Source organism: Acinonyx jubatus, chromosome A1 (assembly GCF_027475565.1).
Source record: "Acinonyx jubatus isolate Ajub_Pintada_27869175 chromosome A1, VMU_Ajub_asm_v1.0, whole genome shotgun sequence".
NCBI classification, from domain to species: Eukaryota; Metazoa; Chordata; class Mammalia; order Carnivora; family Felidae; genus Acinonyx; species Acinonyx jubatus.
The window spans coordinates 19,176,054-19,191,632 of NC_069380.1; the positions used below are offsets into that span (position 1 = coordinate 19,176,054).

The 15,579-nt window shown below is 35.8% G+C and overlaps 1 protein-coding gene across 6 annotated transcripts in view; it reads left to right on the forward strand.

Annotated features, from left to right (window-relative positions):
- Window positions 1-10,556, forward strand: part of NEK5 (NIMA related kinase 5) — a 59,911-nt gene extending 49,355 nt beyond the window's left edge. For all 6 annotated transcript variants that reach the window (XM_027064767.2, XM_015069672.3, XM_053214760.1 and 3 more), the window contains 2 exons: window positions 3,040-3,145; window positions 10,267-10,556. In XM_027064767.2, the coding sequence (XP_026920568.1) occupies window positions 3,040-3,145; window positions 10,267-10,534 (374 nt within the window). In that variant the 3' untranslated portion in view covers window positions 10,535-10,556. The remainder of the gene's footprint in view (window positions 1-3,039; window positions 3,146-10,266) is intronic.
- The last annotated feature ends 5,023 nt before the right edge of the window (window positions 10,557-15,579 follow it).

Here is a 15,579-nt window from a genome sequence, read left to right on the forward strand (position 1 = left end):
AAGGGGATCCTTGGTGGGAAGGTAACCTCCATGTTTCTTGTGTAAATTTTCAGGCCACAGAGTTGCCTTGGTAACATCATGGTTGCACATCCTGATAACAGCTGATTTACATTTCTACAGTTAGCTATAGTCATTCTTTCTTCTCTCTTGTTAAACAAAAAAAATAAAAGCCTGCTAAAATTGTCTTCCTAAAACAGGAAACCAAAAACTATGAATCCCATACCAAGTGGAATATTCAGGCTGCTATTAATCAGCCAGACAACCTCACAGATGATATGTATCAATCAGTTCGTTTATTTTATAGTGCACTTTAGGAAACAATATAAGCTATGATTTGGGATGAAACATATTGATTAAAAATAGGTAAATATTTAATTACAGTGTGGTGAAATTTCTACTTGTAGTTATGTACGTGAATAGTTTACCAAAGAGAAAAAGCCACACTTTGTTTTTAATTTCACCTTTGGAGAAAAGTTACTATTTCTAATCCCACTTGTTAGCAGTGGGTGGGATTTTTTCCTGGAGACTAACGCAAAACACTGTTTAGACCCCTAGGAACCAGATGGTTGCAGAGGACATGTGGGAGACGTAGGTTATGGTGGGTTCCCAAAATGGGCATAGTCCTTCACTCTTCCCTTTATCTGTGCCCTTTTCAATATGACTTTGCAGCTTCTCCATCATTAAATGGCTTTTTTTTTCTTTCCCCTTAAATATCAATTGGCCTTTGTAATTTGCTTCGGCGGGTAGGATGAGTACAAGTGGTGGTGTGCCAAATCTGAGTACACAAGGAACTGCTGCTCTTTTTTTTTTTTTTTTTTTTGGAACTCTGTCTATCTCTCAACTCCCTCCAGTTGGCCTGCTGGAAAATGAAGAATGAAGAAACCATGTGGAAAAGAGAGGCAAGCCACCCAAGAGAGGCCACAGTAGGCCAGCCAGCCTCCAGCTGGCCTGGCAAGTGACCGCACATGCATGATTGGGCTCAACCAAGACCAGAAGAGCCAGCCAGCGAAGCCCAGTCCGAGCTGCCTAACGGCAGGGTAGTGACCTAAATAAATGGTTACTGTTTTAAACCACTAAGTTACGTGGTGGTGTATTCTGGAAAAGCTAACTAATATAGACATGTATAACAAAATTCCCAAAGTGGGAGTGAAACGGAGGCTAAGCCTTTATAGTTTTAAAGCCAGCTTAGGAAGCCAGCATTTTAAATTTTTTTGTAAACCATTTTAGTGTTTTAGATTTTAAGAAAATGTCTCAACATTGCTATTGATCGCGCCAAGGTTGAAGTTATGCAGGAAAAAAGCCTAGACATCAATGATAAGCATATGAAAAGATGCTCAACATCACTCATCATCAGGGAAATTCAAATAAAAACTACACAGAGATATCATTTCACATCTGTTAGGATGACTGCTAGCCAAACAACAACAACAACAAAAACAACAACAACAACAAAAAACAGAAAATAAGTGTTGGTGCGAAATAATTAGAACCCTTATGCACTATTGGTGAGATTGTAAAATAGTGCAGCCATAATAAAAAGCATATGGAGGTTCCTAAACAAAATTTAAATAGATTTTCCATATAATGCAGCAAGTCCTCTTGTGGGTGTATGTCCAAAAGAATGAAGAGATATTTTTGCACATCCATGTTCATTGTAGCAGTATTCACTGTAGTCAAGATGTGGGAGCAACCTGGAATGTCCATCAGTGGATGAATGGGTAAGGAGAATGGGCATATTCATAGCATAGAATATTATTCAGCCATAAAAAGGAAAGAAAGAAATCACGTCGTATGCTACAACATGGGTGAAACTTGAGGACAGTATGCTAAGTGAAATAAGCCAGTCACAAAAAGACAAACACTGAATGAGTCCACTTGTATGAGGTATTTAGAGAAGTCAAACTCTTAGAAACAAAGTAGAATCGTGATTTCCAGGGGCAGGGGAGAGGGAGAATGGGGACTTGTTTAGAGTTTCAGCCATGCAAGATGAAAAAGTTCTAGAAATCTCTTATACAGCAGTGTGCATATAGTTAACAATACTGTACACTTAAAACTTGTTAAGAGGGTAAATTTATGTTACGTGCTTCTTATCATAATCTAGAAAACACAGACATTAATGAAAGAATAATTCAGAATATCTTAATTGTCTCCTAAATCATTTTATTATGGTATCTCTGAATCAGGATCCAAAAATTTTGATTGATAATATAAAAAAATAATTCAGAGGAGTAATACTCTGAATGTGAGGCATTTTAATTATATGTTATTCAATTTGTTTAACTTATATTTTCCTTTTTAGGAATATACCAGACTGATACAATATTTAAAATGTATGCTTAGAAAGGACTAAAAGTTCTTATAATAGTTATGTTTATAAAATATAAATTCTAAGGGCTAAGGAATCATTTTGTCATTTTGTCAGTAACATTTTCTTTGCTATTGGTGTGTAAAATAATAATGCATCTTATAATCAGCGGATGAAGAATAGTGTGATCCAGTAAAGATGGCAAATCTTAAGTTTTTACAACAGAAGATTTTCTTATATTTTCTATACAATCAAAGCATCTATCCCCAAAGTGGGAGTATTTTGTCTTTTCATCTCTCTCTCTTTTTTAAGTTTATTTATTTTGAGAGAGGATGGGAAGTGGGACAGAGAGAGAGGAAGAAAGAGAATCCCAAGCAAGCTCTGAGCTGTCAGGGAAGAGCTGGACACGGGGTTCAACCCCACAACCGTGGTATCACAACCTGAGCCGAAATCAAGAGTTGGACACTTAACTGACTGAGCCACCCAGGCGCCCCTTGTCTCTTCATCTCTGATCCTGATTCCTCTCACTTCTCTTTCTGGTCTTGTGTTGCCTACCACCTTCAGACAATGTGTGATTGTTGGGATGTCAGTTGTCATTCCTGTCATATTCTCTGATTTAATGGAAATGATTCAAAGGCTTTACCTTTATGGTTGATGTTCAATACAGGATTTGGGTATACCCCTCATTGGGTATATAGGCTGGGATGTTTTAATCTCTCTTATTTCTTTAACAGTGGGAACATTAAAACAGTGGCTTCCTAGAGAAGATGAGGGAAATGTGGGAATGGCCCCTGGCATTGAAGTAGATGAGGAACAACCAAGATCGGACGATGATGATACGTAAGTAGGTCCTATCCAGATGCCTGAGTGAAGCGCTGGTAGAAAGTGAAAATGCTGTTGTTGAGACTTGAACAATAGTCTCAGAGACCTAGCTAAGGAGACCAAGTTTTACTACACATGTGGGTTTGTTTCCAGGCTCTCTGTTCTTTTCCAATGGCATTGTTTCCTATCTCTGCAGGAGTGATGTTCTGTCTTAAATTACTGTGCATTTACCATATCTCTTGGTATGTGGTAGGACTAGTTTCATACCTTCTTGTCTCCATATCTTTTTCTTCAAAGTTATCTTAGCTATTGTTGCCTTAAGATATACTTAACACATACATCTTTGCATTGTATTGTAAAGTGTCATGAAAAGCTTTGTTGGGATTTTGATGAGAATGACATTACATTTGTTGAGTAATTTATAGGATTTGACATCTTTATGACCATAAATCTGAACATCCATGAATATAGTATAGCTTGCATCTCTTTATGTCTTTTCATAAAATATCCTTCAGCATTTTTGTAGTCTTATTCACAACATATAGGTACCAACTAACTTTTTTTGTTGTTGCTGTTGTTGTCATTATTAAGGGGGTCATTTTTCTTTTACTGTGTTTCACCTTGGCTACCATGAGTGCATAGAACACTATTGATGTTGTATCCTGTGACCTTACTGAATTCTCTTATTAGTTCTAAAACTTGGAGTCTTTTGAATTAAAAAAATTTTATCATGTGCTTTTTAAAAATTTTTTAAATTTTTTAAATTTACATAGGTAATGTAGTCACATGGCTCCAAATTCAGAGGTTAAACTTTGTCATAGTCTTCCTGCTATGACAATTCCTCTTCCCAGAGGCATTAAATATGCCTCATGTGCACACCTCCCCTGAGGAATTGCATTAAACTGTAAGCCAATATGTGTATCTTGTGTGTGTGTGTATTCTTTTTCTTTTTTGTACGAAGTTTCATAGTGCACATACTCTCTTGCAACTTCCTTTTATCACTTAACACTGTAGCTTGAATATGTATCATAATGTACAAATAGTAATTTACATACTATTTGTATGTACATTTGTAATTGAATATTGTCAGATTGCCCTTCACAGAGGTTAACACCTATGAACATTTCCACTGACAGAGTACAAGAGTGCCTGTGACCTTGTACATTTTCTTGTTTAGTGTGTTACCAAACTTAAGGATGATTGCACAACTGATAGGTTAAAAAGTGACATTTAAGGTTACGTTTAATTAGCATTTCTTTTCTGAGTAAGGTTGTCTTTCCAAATGCTTAAGAACCATCTTTATTTCCTCACTGGAGACAATTATTCATAGCCTTAGCCATTTAAAAAATTAGGCTACTAACATTGTATTGATTTGGGGAACCTTGTGTATTTTAAGGAGATTAATGTTTTAGCTATAATATGGCTCTAGAATATTTTCCCCAGTTTTTTGTTTGCATTTTGATTTTATTTATAGTGGCTCATGATGTAGAAATTTCTTGTTTTTTATCTAATTAGGTTTATCAATTATTTCATAAGAAATGATACCAGATTTTTAAGTACTTTTATGATTTAATTTTCTGTTTAAATATTTTAATCCTCTTGGATTTCACTCATATTACACTACAAAGTGTGGCTCTAACTTTATTTTTTTCCAAATAACTTCTTCCTTACTCCAACACCATTTATTGAAAATCTTTATTTTTGCTACCAATTTAAAATGTGACTTCTATGACGTGCTACATTTTTATATGTGCTTGCATCCAATTCTTATTCTTGCTAGTCTAATTATTATATTATAAACATATTCATAATATGAATTATTATTTTGGAGGGCTAGTTCCCTTAAATACTTTGCTTTTGTCAGTATTTTTCTATCTAGTTTTGCTTGTTTATTTTTCCATACGAACATTAGAATCAACTTGTCTAGCAAGTAAAGGAGGGCAGGAAGGAAGGGAGGAGAGAATTTTCTCAGCCTGCTTCCTGGCAGTAGAATTTTAGAGTCCAGACATTTCTTTTCAATTAGGATTGTCTGTGTCCCTTTTGGTTCAACCTGGCTATGTTTCTGCATATATATTTCTTTCAAAAATCACGTAGGTTTCTGCAAATCTTACTGGGATTCACTTCATTAGACAAAAGCCAGTTCCACAGATCTTTTTTACATAAGTGCTTCACTGTCTTGAGCTTTTGCTTAGATTCTGAGGGACAACACCCTGAGGCTCTGTGGAAACCCTTCCGTTTGAGAATGACTTTAAGATTCTTCCACATTGACATGTGTATCAATTAGCCACTTCTTTTTATTGCTAGGTACTATTCCATTATATAGAATATATATAATTCTATTATATATATATATATATAATAAAATATATAATATATATAAAATACATAAAATATATATTATATATATAATATATAATATATAATATAAAATATATAATATATATATTACCACAATTTAGTAATACATTCACCTAACAATTGATGTTTGGATTGTTTCTAGTTTTGGGCTATTATAAATAAAGCTGCTATGAATATTTATGTACATGTCTTTGTGCGGACATAAATTCCATTTCTCATGAGTAAAACTGTAGGAGTGGAATGACTGAGTTGTTTGGTAGGTGAATGTTTAACTTCTTAAAAAACTGCCAAACTATTTTCCAAAGTGGTTGTGCCATTTTACATCCCCCTGTTGAATGGTGTATAAGATTTCTAGTTGCTCTACATCTTTATCAACACTTGGCATGATCAATTTTTAAAAATTTAACCAATCTTGGGCGCCTGGGTGGCCTAGTCGGTTTCGGCTCTTGGTTTCGGCTCAGGTCATGATCTCGTGTGTTTGTGTGTTCCAGCCCCGCGTCGGGCTCTGTGCTGGCAGCCTGAAGCTTGCTTGGGATTCTCTCTCTCCCTCTCTCTCTGCCCCTCCCTCCCTCACACTGTCTCTGTCTCTCTCAAAAAAGTAAATAAACTTTAAAAATAATAAAAATAAATAAAAGTAAGATAAAAATAAAAATTTAACCAATCTAATGGGTATGTGTGGTGTCTATGTAGTTTCTGAGTTACAGGCATTATTTAGATAGCCTTGCTACCAGTTCTTTGTTAGATATATATATTTTGCCAATATATATTGGCCAGTATTTTCCCAAGATTTCTGTCTGGGATTTCTTGTTATGGTATGATTCAGGTTTGAAGTTTCTGACTAATGCATTTTTTAATCACTTTCAAAAATCAGAGTTTCCAATTTATTTGCATTTTGGACAGAGACCATCATCTGAGTTTTAGTGGTTTGGAAAAGTTTATTGGGACTCCCGTTGCTATTCAGTATAGTATTAATTTTATGACAGTTATATATGTACTTGAAAAAAATGCATATTCTTACTATTCTGGGGGTATGTATGTTCTATATAATTATCAAGCTTAAAACATTTTTTCGTTAAACTACTCTATGGATTTTATTTCCCCTTTATCACTTCTAGATAGAAGTACATTAAAATCTTCAGCTGTGTTTGTGGCTTTGATCATTTCTCCTCATATTTCTATCTCCTTTCAATGTACTTTAAATATATAGAAGCTGTGTTCTAATTTATGATTGTAATATCAGTTTGATAGAGTATCCCCCCCCTTTTTACATTATGTATTGTAATTTTTGTCCCTATTAAAGCTGTTTGCCTTAAATTCTATTTTGTCGGATACTGACACTGCTATTCCAACTTTTAAGTTATTTTATTTAACTTTTAAGTATTTTTCTGACATGAATTTTTTTTAATTTTTATAATTTCCATATGATTTCATTATAATGTGTTTCTTATAAAATGCATGTAGTTGGTTGATTTGCTTCTTGTCCTGTAATAACCTCTGTCTCAATTAATTTAATATAATAAAAATCGTTAGAATTATTGACATATTTGGGGTTCACTCTATATTTTAAGCTTGATTTTGTATTTTCTGTTTGTTATCATTTGTCATTTCCTTCCCCTCCTGTTTTCTAACCTTATGTTACAATCACAAACTTTTCTGTATTACTCCTGTTTTCTCTCTACTAGTTTTAAAGATACAGATTATATTTCTATTCTTTTAATAGCTAGCTTTTATGTACTTCCTACAGATTTATCTAACAAATTCAGAAGTTGTTCAGTTATCTTTTTTTCTTCCCAAATATGACAAACACCCTTAACTGCTAAAACCCTTCCATTCTAATATTGTTATCTAGGGTTACAATTTTACTTAAAAAACATTTTTTGATTGTGGAAAACTTCAAACATAGTGAAAGTATAGAGAACAGCATAATGAACCCTCTTGTATTCACCATCTTTACTGCCTGCCCCCCGTACCCCTACACTGTTTTTTTAAGGTTTGGAACATTTTAAGTCTGAGACATCAAGTCATGTAATCCAATTTTACCCTTTTTTTTTGATGAAATATATATATTTTACTCTCAAACCTAACTCAGTTTGCCATTATAGTTTATCATTCTTTGAATTTGCCATGGTTTTTTCTAGTCTGTGCTTTTCTTCCTATTTCAGTTTTCTTCTTGCTGATGTATATTCTCCAATAATTCTTTAAGATAATATTCTTTAATAATTCGGTGGGTGGTAAATTTTGGATATGTTTGCATATCCAAAATTATTTTATTGCTTTATTTATAATTCAGCTGGGTATACAATTTTAGGTTGACAATGGTTTTTCTCTTCATCTTTATTATTGTTGATGAGAAATATGCTGATTGTTTTTCCTTTATAGATATGCTCACTTTCTCCCCAGCATGTTCATAATTTTCTTTTTATCTTTGTGTTCTTATGTTTCACTGTTATATGTCTGGGTCTGGATTTCTCTTTTATCCTGCTTGGCTCACTTTCTTGTGAGGACCTATGACTGTCTTTAGTTCTGGAACATTTTTACTTATTACTTTTCCAAATGTTTTTCTTATTCCCTCCATTGTGGCCCTCAAAACAGATATGTTTTGGAGCTTCTCAATCTGTCCCCAGTAACATCTAATTGTACTTTTGTATTTTTTATTCATCTCTGTTCCATTCTGGGTGAATTCTTGAATACTATTTTCAAACCTATCTGGGTATCATCTATTAAGTTTTTTTTTTAGTTTATTTATTTTGAGAGAGAGAGAGCATGGGCAGGGAAGGGGCAGGGAGAGAGGGAGAGAGAGAATCCCAAGCAGGCTCCATACTGTTGGCACAGAGCCTGATGTGGGGCTCAAACTCATGGACCATGAGATCATGACCTGAGTCAAAACAAAGAGTTGGACACTTAAACAACTGAGCCACCCAGGTGCCCCATCATCTATTAAGTTTTTAATTTAAATGATTATGTATCTCTAAGATTCATAATTGTTTATATATTTATGTGTTGTTTAATTATTGCATAATTATTTCCCCTAATTTCAAAACATTTTAAAATGGATGCTGTGTTTTAATTTATCTTTTTGAGCATACTTAAAGAGCATTATAAAAATCCTCCATAAAAGTAATAAATCTGGACTTAACCCCTGCTCCAACTTTAAATAAAATTTCTTGCCTATCTTTCTTACCATTAGATTTAGTCATGTGTTTTGGAATTTTAGTTTATAGGCTTATTTTGCTTTAGAAGTTTCATTTTGAAGTTTTGTTTTTTAAATTTTCTTTCTTCCCTTTCTGTCTCTGTGCTCCTCCTGTGTATCTGCCCTGCACACTCTCCCCCCATCCACCTCACTGTTGTCATGTGACCATGCCTCCTACCTCACAGAGATAGCATGGGTTTGTAAGTGGAACGGTCTTGATTGTCTAGTTCCATAACTGCTCTGTCCACAGAAGTCCTCATTGCCTTCTCTCTCCCTATCTTCCTTCTCAGACAAAAAAATTGTCTCCCTTCCTGCTGAAAGCACATCCTGGCATGGGTACTCTGAATCCTAGCCTTTTTCAGAGAACTTGTTCCTGTCTGTTATCTGTCTTTCTCCCTTTTTTTTTTTTTTTTTTTTTTGGGAGAGAGAGACAGATTGTGAGTGGGGCAGAGGCAGAGCGGGGGAGAGAGAGAATATTAAGCAGGCTTCATGGTCAGCATGGAGTCCAATGCAGGGCTCTATCCCATGACCCTGGGAACATGACCTAAGCCAAAATTAAGAGTTGGGTGCTCAACTGACTGAGCCACACAGATGCCCCTCTCTGTTATTTTTAATGTCTCTCTATTCCCTACTTTCTCTCAGCATATAAACGTGCCCAAATCTCTCCCATCTTGAGAAACACCAAAAAATCACTGCCTTCATGTTCTCAAGTTAACACTGTCCTCTCAGAGCCAGGCTCCCCTCAGAGGAGTTTAAGCTCCTTGTTGTCACTTGCTTACCTCCTACTGCTTTCTTGATCCACTACAGAATCACTCCTGCCACACAGCAGGCCAGAAATGTTCTTGCAAAGGTCATCTATTACCTTGAAATTGCCAGGTCCAACTGTCATTTCTGTCTTCCTCTTACTTGGCTGCTCCCTATCTGGAAATTCTCTGCCTCCTTGGCTTCCATGATGAACACTTTCTTGGCTCTTACCAGATCTTCCTCAGCCTCTTTACTTGCCATGTAGATATCTGGGATTGTTGACATGGTTTTCTTGGTCTCTTGCCTTCTTCCCTTCTAAAAATATCAGTGTTGAGGTCTTAGATGTAATTTCAGTTCCTCGTCCTACTAATTGGTATCTGTGAGACCTTGGGCAAGTTTTATTAACCTTTCTGAGCCCAGATTCTTAATAAATTGATGGTGAATATGTCTACCTCAAATTTTTGCTAGTATTAGATGAAATAGTTATGTAAGTGCTCGAGGGCAGTCACTGGTATATAATAAGGGCTCACTATATGGCAGCTGTTTTTTATTCTTTTATTATTTTTTCTCTTCTTCACTTTTTAAACATAAGAGTAGATGGGTATTAATAAATATAATTAAAATTGTCAAACACAAGTCCAACTAAATAGAATACTGATTATCCCAACATTGTTTTTTTGTCATTCTTAGGAAAACCAGATGGATATAATAAATAATGCATTACGTAGGGGAAAATGCATCTATTAAATTGCTCAAGTGGGAGTGGGAAATGAGAAGGGAAACTACCTTTCATATGTATTTTTAATTATTTTGATATCATAAAGTTGATTTTTAACTCTTATTTCAGAAATTTTGAAGAATCTGAAGATGAGTTGAGAAATGAAGTAATAGAATCCCTAGAAAAACTTGCTACTTCTAAAGAGGAAGAAAACAGAGAAGAGTCTCCTGGTTTTTCTAAGGGTGCTGGAAAGTTAGGAGGAGAGGAGATAAGCATACAGAAATATGCAGAATTCAGTGAAGGTTTAGAGAATATTTCTACTCGATCTAGTGACAAAGTATGCATTGCTGATGAAAACCAAGAAACATCAACAACCCATCAAAATGTACAAGTGTGATTATTGTACTTTTTCTTAAGTGATAAGTTAGTATCTATTAGGTATAGTGTCTGGGCACAAGTCATTAATATTCATTCTGTAAGAGTTTGCCAGTCATCCCAGGGGTTTATTAATTTTTCTCCCAATTTAGACAGTAAGGCTGACTAATTTGAGTATAGAAATTAATATTTTTACTTTAAAATTTCTATCAAGAAATCTTTCAGACAGTAGATGTGATAGGCAGAGTAATGAGTCTCTCTTCCTGCCACCCCGCAGCACACCCAGTGATGTGAATATATTGTTACGTGGTAAGGGGGAATTAAGGTTGCAGGTGGAAGTAAGGCTGCTACTCAGCTGACCTTCAAATAGGAGAGGGTGTTTTTGATTACCCAGGTGGGTCCAATGTAATCAAAGGGTGTTTAGCAGTGGAAGGAGGCAGAAGAGAGAACCAGAGAGATGTCAGGGTGAGCGGGGATGAGCCTGGTGCTGCCGCCTTTGAAGATGTAGGAACATGCCATATGCCAAGGAATACAGGCAGCTTCTAGAATCTGGGAAAGGCCAGGCAATGGACTTTCCCCAGAAGCCCGCAGAGGGAACACAGTCTTGCTGACATCTTGATTTTAGCTTCTGGAAATCCACTTTAGACTTCTGACCTACAGAATTGTAAGATAATAAATTTGTGTTGTTTTAACTAAATCTGGTAGGTTTAAATTTGATAAATTTAACTAAATTTGTTAAGACAATGGTAGAAAACTAATACAATGTACAAACAAATTCATTTAGAATAATCTGCCATTATAGAAAACTGTGATTTGGGGATTTCTGAAGTCATACTGAATACACTTTTTTGAAGCTGATGTTGACACTCAAGAGAGTAGGGTAATTGAGCAAAGAGAGGATCAAGGCCCATCATGTTAATTACGCACCAAATATTCATCTTATTATGTTTTATTGAATTAATTTCTAATAGCTTCAAATGTATAGATTATAAGCTTCTTGAAGGCAAGAAGCCATCATCTTACTTACATCTTATATCTTACTTACATCGTACGCTGATCTTTTTATATATGGTGCTTAGCAGACAACAATCCCAGTGTTGAACATGTGCCTGGAGTTTAATAGATATTTGTTGATTTATTGTGTTGCTTCTATGAAGGACAGAGTGGTTATAATTCTAAGTGGTAGAATTCTCCCTGAAATAGATGCTCTGGAATAAAAATAAAACTGAAATTACACATTAATACATTGCTAAGCCAATGAAACAAGGATGAGGAGGGGTTGGCCAGAATATTTCTAAGGTCTGCTTAGTATTTACATTTGATATAATTTTATTAAATGTGGGGAAAGTATCAAGATTCCCCTAACTGTCGGACGCATCCTGTATTTTCCTTGGTGAAAGTTCCTTTCAGCTTGGTGTATAGGGTTTCAAGCTGCTCTGTAAAGAGAGATGGCTCAGTATGGTCACATCATGAGGCTGAGAATACTTAAAAATTTCTTACCACTGTTAATTTCAACCGTGGTAACACATGACCCTGAAATATTAAAGCATCATTAATCCTACTGACTCTTACTGGTCAGCGTATACGTGTTTTACTTTTGGAACATTATGTGGTTAAGGCATGATAAATCTGTTAATATGCTTCATTTAATCCTCATTCTAGACAGTAATTGAATGCATGGAGAATGAAACTTGGTTCCTGAAAATTCCAAAGATCCAAAGACCAGTCAGTTGTATGCAGAGAAAAAGGAAAAAAAGAATGAATGTTTAGGGTCAATGTTTAAGGGGCGCCTGGGTGGCTCAGTCGGTTAAGTGTCCGACTTCAGCTCAGGTCATGATCTCCCAGTTTGTGGGTTCAAGCCCCGTATCGGGCTCTGTGCTGACAGCTGAGCCTGGAGCCTGCTTTGGATTCTGTGTCTCCCTCTCTCTCTGCCCCTCCCCAGCTCACGCTCTCTCTCTCTGTCTCAAATAAACATTAAAAAAAATTTTTTTTTAAAAAGGTCAATGTTTAAGAATAAGCCTATCAAGTTTGCTCCAATGACAAGATGTGTGGCTAAAGTCTCCTTTAGCTAACAGCCACCAACCCTTATTCATTGTAAGATTTTAAAATCTTTGCTGTAAAGTAGGAAGTATTCATTGTGATAAGTATACATATCTTCAAGGTTTTTCAACCTACGTCAGCTCCTAATTCACCTTACCCATCTTACGTACACTGTTATCTAAATCATGTTCTTGAGGCACAATTGATTATTCTGGGTTTAGACGTAGCTGCATTTGTTAAGTTGAAACTATTGATTACACCTGCATGTGTTTTTAGAATAAATTTTATTAAAAATTATGCATCTTAGTAACTATGTATCCTAGCTATCAAACTGATCATTCTTTAAATGTGTACAAACTTTTAACTTCCCTTTTAAGTATCTCGTACCATGTATAGTCCAAGTGAGCACGTAGCACTCGAATATTAGAACTGATGCTTCTTTGAAGCCAAGGGTGGCCTTAGATTTAGGGTGGGGACAGAGGAAAAAGAATTAGCTGAGGAACAGTGGGAGAGGTAGGGGAAATTACAGGGGCATAATGTGATTCTAGTAATTTGCAGAATTGCTTCTCATGGTTAACTTTTTTGTTGTGCCCACTGAAAGATTTAGCACAGACACCCTATTCATATTAGAGTCCTGGAGTCTAGGGTATTTCACATAATTAAACACAAATATTCTGAAAGCACTGATAATTACAGGGGCTACTCTCTCAGAATTTTGTCTATGACTTTGTAAAAAAGAAACCCCCAAATTATTAAAACATATGAAGTTCTGCAGTGTTTGGTAGGTCCGAAATATTCATTAAAAGGAAAAAGTCTATTAAACTTGACAACCTATTCTTCTTGGGTACTAGAGGAGAGACAATTTTACTTTATCTTTAAATTTTTCATTTTTATTTTTTAAATTCTTGGCATGTGGAGCTTAGAAGTACTGGTAGTAGATAACAAATAATTCTGAATTGAGAGCCTGCATGAGGGGACAAATACACCATATGCGGAAAAGTATCCAAGAGACTGAAAACCACTTCCTATCATACTTAGAGACAAACAGATTTTGTATCTATTAAAGTCATATTTAGATACAAGTAGATATACAAAGAACAGGTATTTTGTTATGCACAACTGAAATAAGAATGTGCATCCCCACTGCTGTGGGTTCAAAATATACTGTGTTTGGACCACTCAAAAACAACGTTTTACAGGAATAGTCACTCAAGAGTTCTTCAGACAGACAGCAGACATATTGCTTTGATGCTTTCCATGGTTATCAGTCCTTCCAAAAAAAAAAAAAAAAAGACATGTCCTATCACATTAGGAACAGGGAAGATGAACATATATGCAAATTATGTTTCCAGTGATGTTTGTGACAAATGAAAAAATAATTTTGAAGAAACAAGATTAAGAAATGCTTTATGGGATTTCAGAAACCTTTCTTCCTTTACTTCTTAGTCCCTTTCAATTTCTTTATCTTTATTCTCATGATTTTCTATGGGCTGATGGGTAAACTGAGGGGGCGGTGGTATGGATCTTACCACAAAAGACTAGCTGTAAGATAAGAAAGTGAACTGGGCTGGAGTCAGAAGTCCCAGGTTATAATCCCGATTTTTGTCCTTAAACAGCTTTGTGAAATGGAGTCTTTAGGTCTTTAAATTATTCTTGTCTGTAAAGTTGAAAGGAAGAAAACTGGATTAGAGGATTTGTAGGGTTCCTTCCAACTCCAATGTCCACTAGTCTTCTTTTTCTTTTTAAATGTTTATTTTTTTTTTTTAAGAGAGAAAGAGCACAAACAGGGGAGGGCAGAGGGTGACAGAGGATCCAAAGCGGGCTCTGCGCTGACAGCAGAGAGCCTGATGTGGGGGACTCGAACTCATGAACTGCGAGATTATGACCTGAGCCAACGTTGGATGCTTAACTGACTGAGCCACCCAGACGCCCCCATCTTTCTTTTCTAAACTGAATCATCTCCACCCAAAGTTATGTTGGTGTGTAATATCATCCTGGGCCTCTGTTTTGCTGCTTTTTGACCTGATGACAGAAGGTGGCCTGTAGATGAGTCAACGACTGGAAGTAGACGATGAAGCTGGCCAGGTCGGTGACTGGATGAGAGGAGTTTGGAAGGGAAAAACATACCTCTTTCACATGCTCCTAACACAAAAATGTATCAGATTGACAGAGAAAGACAGATACATGATTTCACTCATGTGGAATTTGAGAAACTAGATGACCATAGGGGAAGGGAAGGAAAAATAAAATCCAGAGAGGGAGGCAAACCATAAGAGACTCTAAATACAGAGAACAAACTGAGGGTTGATGGTCATGGGTGGTTGGGGGGGCGGGGAATTTGGGTGATGGGCTTTGAGGAGGGCACTTGTTGGGATGAGTACTGGGTGTTGTATGTAAGTGATGAATCACAGGAATCTACTCCTGAAGCCAAGACTACACTGTATGTTAACGAACTTGACAATAAATTAAAAAAAAAAAAAAAAAAAAAAAAATATATATATATATATATATATATATATATATGTATCAGACTGTGCAGGAGGTGGATTATGAACTAGAAGGAGCTAATTATGTGTGCAGAAAATGCCAAATGCTGTAGTTCTCTGTAATTGCATCTGCACAGCCACATACTTTTCGTGCTAGTTATTCAGCACAGAAGTCCCGTTAAATGTGTACTGATTCCTAGCTACTGACTTAGTAACCACTCGCCTACACTGAACCCTAATGCACTAATAAGGAGGATTACGAAAGACATATACTATAAATTGTTATCTTTAAATTACTTTATAAAGGTACCTTTAAAAAACTTGGATAGTTATCCAGGTATTTTTCACATACTTTTCATCTCAGAATCACTAGGAGGTAGTGAGGACAGGTATTAGCATCTCCAGATTATAGATGTAGAATGTAAGTTTCAAAAAGATTAAGCAGCAGCTTGAGTATTAAGAGATCAGATGTTTGCAAATGATGACACAGGGATCAGGCCCAGGTGTTTTGCTAGTCCGGTGCTCTTTTCAAAATGCCACC